Source organism: Quercus lobata, chromosome 2, assembly GCF_001633185.2.
Source record: "Quercus lobata isolate SW786 chromosome 2, ValleyOak3.0 Primary Assembly, whole genome shotgun sequence".
NCBI lineage: Eukaryota > Viridiplantae > Streptophyta > Magnoliopsida > Fagales > Fagaceae > Quercus > Quercus lobata.
In genome coordinates, this window is record NC_044905.1 from 25,113,272 (window position 1) to 25,124,029 (window position 10,758).

The 10,758-nt window shown below is 36.4% G+C and overlaps 2 protein-coding genes across 2 annotated transcripts; both read right to left on the reverse strand.

Moving 5' to 3' along the window:
- Nucleotides 1-5,061: 5,061 nt before the first annotated feature.
- Nucleotides 5,062-6,722, reverse strand: LOC115975064 (anthocyanidin 5,3-O-glucosyltransferase-like). Its single transcript, XM_031095702.1, has one exon. It carries the CDS (start codon nucleotides 6,101-6,103, stop codon nucleotides 5,204-5,206), a length of 900 nt encoding a protein of 299 aa, XP_030951562.1. The 5' UTR covers nucleotides 6,104-6,722; the 3' UTR covers nucleotides 5,062-5,203.
- Nucleotides 6,723-8,623: 1,901 nt separating this feature from the next.
- LOC115975063 (anthocyanidin 5,3-O-glucosyltransferase-like) lies at nucleotides 8,624-10,247 on the reverse strand. The gene has a single exon (XM_031095701.1). It carries the CDS (start codon nucleotides 10,191-10,193, stop codon nucleotides 8,775-8,777), a length of 1,419 nt encoding a protein of 472 aa, XP_030951561.1. The 5' UTR covers nucleotides 10,194-10,247; the 3' UTR covers nucleotides 8,624-8,774.
- Nucleotides 10,248-10,758: the final 511 nt, after the last annotated feature.

The following is a 10,758-nucleotide window of genomic DNA, read 5'->3' on the forward strand; positions in this document are numbered from 1 at the left end:
AAGCTCCACATCACTAAACTTCTTGGTGGTCAACCTCTACAACTTCTCATGCTTTTCTAAGACTTTGTATAACTTTGCATAGGCTGTGTGGATGTCATCTTGTTCATCCATCTTCTCAAACTTGGATTCCATCAATTCCTCTTCTTCATCCACATCTTCAACAATCCCCTCAGTAGGATTGACAGTGGTAGTGAAGACATTCAAGATTCCATCATCCTCATTGTCGGAATCATCCTCAGGCTCGATGTCGCTTAAAGCAGCTGCAAGTGCCTTACTCTTCCCAATTGTCTTGAGATATGTGGGGCACTCTTGTTTCATGTGACTGAAACCTTGACACCTAAAGCACTTTGGTCCTAAGGGAACAGTATACTAACCGCCATCCCTAGCATTCTTCTTCCCTTTGTCTTGGCTCTTAGACTAAGAAGAACTCAATTGTCTACGGTCCTTGTTGAAGCCCTTTGCATTGGCATTCTTCATGAATTTCTTGAATTGCCTAGTGATGTAGGACTTCATCTTAGAATCATCATCGTCAGAAGATTCATCAGTATCACTACTCTTGACCTTCAAAACCATGCTCTTTCTCTTGCTTGATTTCCCTATCCTCATCAAACCCAACTCATAAGTCTGCAGATTACCAACCAATTTTGTCAATATCCTTTGATTCCTCAATCACAGTGATCTTGGCATGGAATCTTTTAGGCAGAGATTTGAGCACCTTTCTCATAATCTTGGATTCAGGAATGGTTTCCCTAAGATTAAATGCTGAGTTTACTATGTCCTTGAACTTGGCATAGAACTCATCAAACGACTCATAGGTTGTAGTGAGCCTCTGAAGTTTCGAATCCTTGACAGTCTTAGTTCCTTCATAGGTTGTCTGGAGAATGATCCATGCTTCCTTTACAGTTCCAATGGAGGATATCTTCTTAATAGTTTTTAGACCTCTTAAAAACACAATTGGATTAACCTAGGTAATTAGCCAAGTTGTTACTTAGACCAATTTAACAAAACTAGGTTATCACAATCAAAACAATCATATCATACAAAGCAGTGGAAAGATAAATAACACAAAGATATGATCACCCAGGAAACCAAACTGGTAAAAACTTGGGGAGGATTTAACCTAACTATCCTCAAGGTAAACTTGAATCTACTATATGAAAGAATCGAAGTTTATACAATAAGACTTACAAACCCCCACGCTCGACTTCTTATTGCTACCCACCAGTAGAACTTATTGACACGACCACGTGCAAGCTCCGAATTCACGGACTCCTTCTTTCTTGGATTCACCACCAGATACAAGCACACCTGCTTGTGTTTCTTAAGCTTCAATGGCAGCAACTGAGTTGATCATCAAGGTGTAGATAATATCTCCTCCTTGAAAACCCTAAGTTTGTATAAAGGAAAGCTCCTTTAGATCTCATAAGAGATTTACACAAACAGTAATATAAGCAACACTAAAACGTGGTTAGGGTTTGCCTTTTATACTTAGGACAAATTAGAAAACCCTAAACATTTTAAACAAACTAAGGCTGAGTTGGAATTCTATAGAAAAGCACATTCTGCCCGAGATTCGATCGTTCGAGCCTAAGCTTCGATAGATCGAGCCCGGCCGAAATGCACAATAACTTCTACATCAGCTCGATTCCAACTTTACAGAAAAGATACAACTTTGAGCAAGTCTAAACACTACTAAACAAATTGTTTTGATCATGGTTTGCCAACAATACACATTAGAGTTCTAAATACATAAAAACCTAAGTCTTTAGAACCTAACAAACTCCCCATTTGGCAATCCATGACAAAACACAACTAGAAGCTCAAAGTTTACAAAGAAAAAGCCCTTTACAAGATAAATGCTCATAAAACAAACTCAATCCTAACTATTATCCATCAGTTTCAAGTGTAGACAGCAGCTCAATTGAATCAACCTGTATATTTCCTGAAACACTAAACAAAATACATAACCACACGTGTGAAAAATACAAATAAATAAATTAAAATTTTGATTTCAAACAACACACAATAAAGACATATATCAATGAATAACTCATAAATATAAATCAATAAACAGTTGAAAACAAGAAACATATAAAGCAATAAAAGTAACTCCCCCTAACATGAATATCCCAACAAAAAATATGGCAAGAGCTAAAAAGATAAAATACATTGTGAAGCACCTAGATACAATCTAAACTCCACAAGCTACAACCAAAAAAAATACTCTCCCCCTGAAGACAAAACTCTACAAGAGCTCAAATCAATTCAAATATGTACTCCCTCTTTTTGTGACGGAATGCCAAAGGGCAATCAAAATCCATCATCAAAAGGGAGCTGGCGGTGAAGATCGTCTAAACTGTGCCAACTCTGTGCACAAAGCACGGATCTCATCGAGCACATCCACCAAAATATGTCCATGATCCAACGTACGTCGAGACATGATCCAACGTACGTCGAATGTCCGAATCATCCGAAGTAGTCGGTGGAGGAACATCAGCATCAGCAGCATCAGCACCAGACACCTCAGCAGCATCAGCACCAGTAGAAGAGGGAGGAGGGGGAACAGCACTAGATGACGCACCTCTAGGACGCGAAGGAGCAACTCTCAAGTGAGCAGTCCTCTGCCTAAGAAAGGTGGCACCTATGGAAGCAACAACATGAACAAGCTCACTAGAAGGAAAACCATCTAGACCAAGAAACAACAAAATCTTATGAATGAAAATATGATGGATAAGCGCATGCCCTATGGCAGAACTCCTATGAACCTCGTTCAAAGAACGAAGGAATGGATGAGGGAAACTGATAGACGCACCAGAAACAAAAGCATACAAAAACACACATCGCTTTAGAGGGATGGTGTGGAGAAGAGAAATAGGCCACAAAGAATGACACGCTATCCTAAAGAAAAGATAAGCAGTTTCAAAAAGCTCAGCAGACGTGATCCGAGGATCAAAACCCACTGGATAGAAGACCCAGTGATGTATGACATGACAACATCTAAGGGTGGAGACTCATCATAGGGATAGTTAGGCTCTCGAACAACCGGAACCCCAACAGCTTCAGCCACTACCCGAGGAGTAATGGTGAACCCAACACCTTGTATCCAACTCCTAACAAGAGTGTTGGAATCATAGACGTGGCAAGAGAGATTCAAGAAGAATTCTCTAATTAGGGCGGTCGGGGGTGGATGATCTATCTCTAAGAGGGACAACCAACCTCTAGACTCAAAGTTAGCTCTAATGGCCGAATCAATCTCATCTAAAATCACAGAACGCTCAGCCCAAATCTTATGCTTACTGTTCAGTTTCTCAAAGGCCTCTCTACTTTTGTCATTCCTAAACACCTCACTCCTAGAGGGAGACTCAGAGGAAGTGGAGGGGGTCCTATGGGCTCTAGTTTTCCTAGGCATAGTGCTAGGATAAGGACCAAGACACAAAGCAAAAAATAAAAATAAAAAAACCAAGGGCAGACTGCAAGTTAGCACAAAAAAATATAAAACAAAAATCTATATGATGCATGAACAAATTAAATAAAGTGATGCATGGCCTAATGCAATGCAATGAAGTTCAAATTAAGTTCAAGTTCACAAATTTGGCTTGAGCATAGAGTTTCTAACAAAAACCCCAAAATTTTGAGAAGCCACTTGATCAATTTGTAAGAAATTGACGAATTAATCATCATACAAGATAGATTTCAGAAAATAATGACCAATTACATCAATTCAACAAGCCAATTTTATCAACTGAACCAATTTGAACAAAAAGCCCCAATTCGAGTTCAATACAAGCCCTAGAATTTTTTATTTTTCATAAAACCCCAAATTAATCAAATAAACCAACATAGATCATGAATATATCATTGTAGCAACAAAACCCATTGATCAAATTCATAAAACAAGGCTTGATTAATCAAAAAACCAAAATAATGTATAGTTTGAAAATTACCCAAAAACCATGAGATTAATGCATGAAAATGTGAAAATAATGCAAAAGGAAGGGTAAAATAGACATACCGGCTTAGGGAGAGAGAATCCTTGCAAGAAATTTGGAGGAAAACGACAAAAAAATCTCAGTGGAGCCTTGCCTAGTCGGAGAGAGAGAAAAAAGTTTTGAAAATACAAAAATTCAACTCAAGAAAACTGTACATGAAACAGTAAATTTTGGTTCAACAAAAATTGACTAATAAAAAAATAATTCTAAAAACACAAAGAATGGCACAACATTTTCATAATATCTTTACAGTTTTGTTATATTTTACTTTGACTCGTAAAGAATTGACACCTTAGCGGATGTTAAAATATTGTTACGACAACAAGATGTCTTAATATTTTCACAAGAGAAATACTATGTTTACAATATTTTTGTAATTTCATTACAAATCATAAGTAGTAAGTTGTTATTGATAGACAAAAAAGTGACTTCATTGGTAAGTTTAAATTAGAATGACAATTTACCACCTAAGATTTGTTATGAAAATGTTGTGGATATAGTACTTTTTTTTTTCATCACAATACCTTTATTTTTAGTTGTGTTGTGAAAAATATTGTGATAATTTGGTGTGTTTAATATTTTATTATTATTATAATATAAGCAAATTTAACGGAGGCAAGCATAACAGCGGAAATTGAAACAACCAAAGTACTATAGAGTAAGTACCGTAAAAAAAAATGAACAAACCAAAATACTGTAGTGTTGCACACTGTAGCAATAACTCATTGACTATTTTTATATATAGATAATTTGTTGTGTTAATGTTTTATTTTTATCATATAAGCAAGTTCAATGGCAGCAAGCATTACAGTGGAAATTGAAACAACAACAACAACAAAAAAATTTAAAAAAATTAAAAAAAAAAAAGAACAAACCATAAAACTGTAGCATTGCACACTGTAGCAATAACTCTCGGCTCTTTTTTTATATAGATAATTTGTTGAGTTAATGTTTTATTATTATTATAGAAGCAAGTTCAACATAAGCAAGCATTTGTTTCAAAAAAGAAAAAACATAAGCAAGCATTACAGTGAAAATTGAAACAGCAAAAGTAATGTCGAGCAAGTTCCGTTAAAAAAAAAAAAAAACAAAACAAAACAAAAACAAAATTGTTCAAACCAAAGTACTATTGCGTTGCACACTATAACAATAACTCATTGGCTCTTTTCATATATAGAAAATAACTCGAAGAGTTATTGGTGAACTAACTCATGTTAGTTTTGCCGCCACACCTCAGCCAATTTCGCCAATGCAACATGAGAGGACCCACCCTCTTTCACAGCAGACACTGCTTCATCTCTCAAACCCGAAACCCTTTCTCTCAGTTTTGTCCCAACTTCCGAATCCATTAACTCCTTCACTCGCTTCTCTAACTCAGTTGCACTCACAAACCCATCTTCCGACTCGTTTAACTCCAAAGCTAACTTGGTTTCCGTCACCAAAACCACCCTATTCAACCTTTTCTCTACGTACAAAGGCCAACCAACCATCGGCACTCCACACCAAACCGCTTCAAGCACTGAGTTCCACCCACAGTGAGTCACGAACCCTCCCACTGAGTCATGACTCAACACTGCCACCTGTGGAGCCCATTGTTTCACCACAAATCCCTTATCTTTGGTCCTTTCCAAGAAACCCGTTGGCAACAATTCATCCAAGTTTGGATCTTTATCCGTATCTGGTGGTGGATTTCTCACAACCCACAAAAATCTTTGACCGCTATTTTCTAAACCCACCGCAATTTCTTTCACCTGCTTCTCCGAAAACGATCCCAAGCTTCCGAAACATAGAAACACAACGCTTCGACTCGGTTGTAAGTTTAGCCAATTCAAACACTCGTGCTCTTCTCCATCTTGATTGGTGTTTGATATCAAAGGTCCAATACAGAAAATTGGCAGAGTTGGTCCATCTGGGACACAGAGTCCACTAGAGATTGCCTCGAAAGCTTTTGTTTCGAGCAAGTCGAACACGTTTAGAGCAAGTCCATTTGAATTGGCCATGTGGGTTGCAGTGTTAAGAAAATATTCGTACATTTTAGTGGTGGGATCAAACGTAATTTTGGGCATGTCTGAAACCCGGACAGAAGGTAAACCAGGAATATCAACAAGAAGCATATTGTTGAGATCATTGATGCTTTGATCCTTATTTTTGTGCAAGGTGGGGCGGTAAAGAAACGAGGCTAGATTACTTGGGCTAGAGGTGAAGAAATAGTAGGTGGGAATGGTAAGGTTTGAGGCCACTTCAAAAGCAGCATCACAGAAGAAATCAATGATAAAGGCTCTGAGTTTGGAGGTTTGGGATATAGTTTTCAGGGTTTGGTGGAGATTTGGGTTGTTGAGGCGTGGGATTAAGAATTTCAGATCTACAAAGAAAGTAGTACTGGGTGGAACTTCAGAGATAGGTGGGAAGTGGTGGAAAGTGATAGATGGGGTGGTGGAATTGACGGTAGTGATGTATTTGGTGGTAGAGCTAGCTACTTATTGAGGTGTAGCGGAGTTAGTATTTGTGTTTGGTTCGCTTAAGATGAGGATTGTGATGGAGAAAGATGGGTGATGTTTGAGTATGAGCTTGCCAAGCTCTACCATGGAGATCAGATGGCCTCTGCCTGGAGAAGGATATAGAACTATGGCATCCTCCATTTTCACAAAGAAGAGAAGAATGGTGCTGGGGTTTTCAAAGGCTTATGAACAATCATAATTTGCATACAAACTTCAATAAATACTCAATCATTCTGGTTTGTGTTTTAGGGTCTGTTTGGATTGAATTTATTGTTGCTGAAACTGAAAACTGAAAACTAAAAACACTGTAACAAAATTATTTTTAAATGTGTAAATAGTATCGTGAGACCTATTTTTAATATTTTTTAACCCATAAACAGTGCCAAACAATGTATAAACAGTACTCTTGTCCTCCTAAAGCAGAAACGGTGCAAGAAAAAAAAAAATCGTGAACGCAGGTTTCAGCTGAAACCAAACGGGCACTTAATGCTTTAATTTGTCTAGACAATCCATCAAAAAAAAAAAAAAAAAACAAAAACAAAACAAAACAAATTGCCTAGACAAGTTAATTGTTGCGAAAACAATTGTGTGGACATTATAAAAATGCGTATCAAGTGTTATATAGTTGTTTAAATATTAAAATTAACAGTGTTAAATAGGTCCTCAATCATCATGATTGTGTTTTTTTTAGACAGGTTCTGTCCACATAACTTCAACTACTGTAGCATCTCTTTCGTCATTCGTCATGGCATACGTGGGAGAACTGGGAAGTCTTAGTCTATGTCGCTTAGGTGTTTTATATGTTGACTTAATTTTTTTTTATCTAGTTGACTTACTTAATTATTTGTTGTATGACTCTTTTAATATAATAGTTTATGTCAATTTCAATTAATTGTAAGTATTTCCGTTATGACTACTAATTTGATGTCATTATCATTTTTTTTTAAATTTAAATACATTTAGTAAATTATAAAAGTATTTAAACTAAAGGTAACTATTTTTTTTTAATTAAAAGTATTTAGAACTGAATATAGATTTTTGTTAGTTACTTTTTGTATAATATGTATTTTAAATATATATTTATGTTTTTGTTAGTTTCTCCTTTTCCACTCTCCTTAAAAAAAAAAAAAAAAAAAAAAAAAAAACTAGTTTATATGTATTTTGTAATTCAATTGAGTAGAAATCATGGTTTTAAAAATTGGTACGACAAAAAACCAAAAATGAGACTGGTTACTAGTTTTGTGGTCCAACTGATGTCTGACCGGTGGTCAATTTGATGAGTCATAAATAATTTAATTAATAATTATTAAATAATAAAAATTAATTATACATTTATAATAACTAATAATATTTACTAAAAATTTTTAGGTAATTAAAATAATTTGTAAGTGAAATTTCAATTAATATAATGGAAGTAATAATATGTTCCAAATGTTTAAAGTTTAAACAAAGAAAATCTAATAATAAAAAAAGATTTTTAGAAGCATTTGAATCAAAAGAAAATATAAACTTCTCCTATTTGCGGTCATTGTTAGTTTAGATTCAAAAGGTCAAACTTCTCCTATTTTCTACATTCTCCTCTACCATTAAGAATTGGTCCAACCTTCCCGGTTGCTGATTTTGACGATTCAACCTCCAGTTCTCTGGTTTTGAGCAATTTTTATGCATTTTCGGATTCCGTAAATATTCTGACCAGTATTGACACCGGTTCACAGTTGAACCAGTCGATCAGGTTCGGTTTTAGAAACCATGATTGAAATAGAACTATTTGATATAAAAATAGTTTAAATTTATTTTGTTTCTCAATTGTGTTTAGATTGAATTATTTTATTTCTTACAAGCTAAATGTTATTTGATTCGATATTTTATGTTCATATGATAATTTGAGTAAGTGATACTACTACTTAGATTTTTCAAATGACAGGCATAGCAAATAATTGTAATATACAATTTTTTTTCTTTGTTTTTGAAAAATTAGCTAATAGTAATAATAGTAGCTACTCATTATTGTAAAGTGTTGTGATAATAGAGCTGAACATGCCTTTTCATTGTAGAGGCCACTCCTCGGAGACCAAATCCACACCAATTTAAGCATACACTAACTAATAGTAATAATAGTAAGTTGTCTCTTTATTTAGCCAAAAAGGAAATTGTAAACCCTTTCTTCAATTCAGCAAAAAAACATGAAATTGTTAGACATATTGATGAGTGAACTCATGTCTTTCTTTTCTTATATGGTACAAACAAAAAACAAAACTAAACTTGCACAATAATGCTGCCACCATTGTCAGGTTTGCTCCAACAACTGGGCCAATTTGGCTAATGCAACATGGGAGGAGCCACCTTCTTTCTGGGCTATCATAGCTTCATCTCTGAAGCCCAAAACACTCTCTCTCACCTCTCTCCCAGCTTTGGACTCAAATAACTCCCTCACTCGCTTTTCCAACTCTTCTGCACTCACAAACCCATCTTCCATCTCCTTTAAACCCAATGCCACCTTCATTTCATCCACCAAAAAGACCATGTTCAACCTTTGCTCTGCATACAAAGGCCACGCAACCATTGGCATACCAACACTAATTGCTTCAAGCACCGAGTTCCACCCACAGTGAGTCACGAACCCACCCACTGAGTCATGACTCAGCACTTCCACCTGTGGAGCCCATTGTTTCACTACAAACCCCCTATCCTTGGTCCTTTCCAAGAAACCCTTTGGCAATAATTCATCCAAGTTTGGCTCTTCCTCATTATTTGGCGGTGGATTTCTTACGACCCACAAAAATCTTTGCCCACTATTCTCCAATCCCACCGCCATTTCTTCCAACTGTTTCGCTGAAAACAATCCCATGCTTCCAAAACACAGAAACACAACACTTCGACTCGGTTGGGAGTTTAGCCATTTCAAACACTCATGCTCATCTTCATCTTGATTGCTGCTTGATATCAAAGGTCCAATACAAAATATTGGAGGAGTTGGTCCATCTTGGACACATAATCCATCCGAAATTGCTTTGACCACTTTTGTTTCGAGCAAATCAAACGTGTTTACAATAATTCCATTTGATTTGGCCATGTGGGCTGCTGTGTTTAACAAATACTCATACCATTCAGCAGTACGATCTGATATACTTCCTGGCATGTCTGAAGCTCGGATAGGCGGTAAGCCAGGAATGTCAAGAAGCATATCACCGAGATCTTTCAAGCTTTTTTCCACTTTTTTATGCAAAGTGGGTATGTATAGAAGCAAAGATAGAGCGCTTGCGCCAGAGGGGAAGAAATAGTAAGTGGGGATGACAAGGTTTGTGGCCACTTCGAAAGCAGCATCACAGAAGAAATCAATGATAAAGGCTTTGAGTTTGGAGGTTTGGGAAATAGTTTTGAGAGCTTGATGGAGATTAAGGTTGTTGAGGCGTGGGATTAGGAAGGCTTGTGCTATAGGGGAAGGAGTGGATGGGACTTCGGAGATTGGTGGGAGGTGGTGAAAGTTGATAGATGGAGTGGTGGAATTGACAGCGGTGATGTATTGGGTGGTAGAGCTGGCTACATATTGGGGTGCGGTGGAGTTAGTACTTGTGTTTGGTTTGTTAAAGATAAGGATTGTGATGTTGAAAGAAGGGTTATGTTTGAGTATGAGCTTGCCAAGCTCGACCATGGAGATCAGATGGCCTCTGCCTGGAAAAGGGTATAGAACTATGGCATTTTCCATGTTCACACAGAAGAGAAGAATGGCTCAGGGAGGTTTCTTAACTATGCGTGATTGTGTGTGGTTGATATACAATTATACAATTGTAATTAACTCAAGGATTGATGCATATGTAGTTGTTTTCAAGGGGCTTTTGTCCTTTATGACCTTTATGAGGCCCTTGGTTAAGACTACAAATTTTTTAACATAGTAATCACCCTTGTCACAATGGAAGAGCCACATGTTCAAATATAAAATTTCTATGTAAATAACAAATTCTTGGTCAAAACACACTGTAAATGACTATAGATTGGAACATTTTTTAATGACTAAAGTCTGATTATGTTGTGTGGTTTGAAAACTTTCCTCTTACATTTTTGGCTGCTTCGCAAGCTAATTAATCACTGAGGAAATCGAAATATACCCAGCATATTGCTCTTAGATGTTGCTTTGTTCTGATTTGTATGTGTTAGTTTCTAGCAGGAGAGGATCTTTTTGAAAAATATCAAGGGTCAAAAAATGTGACAGCTCATAACTTAACCCAATATCAATCTTAACTGTGGTTAAATACTTAAACTATAGGGCTCTG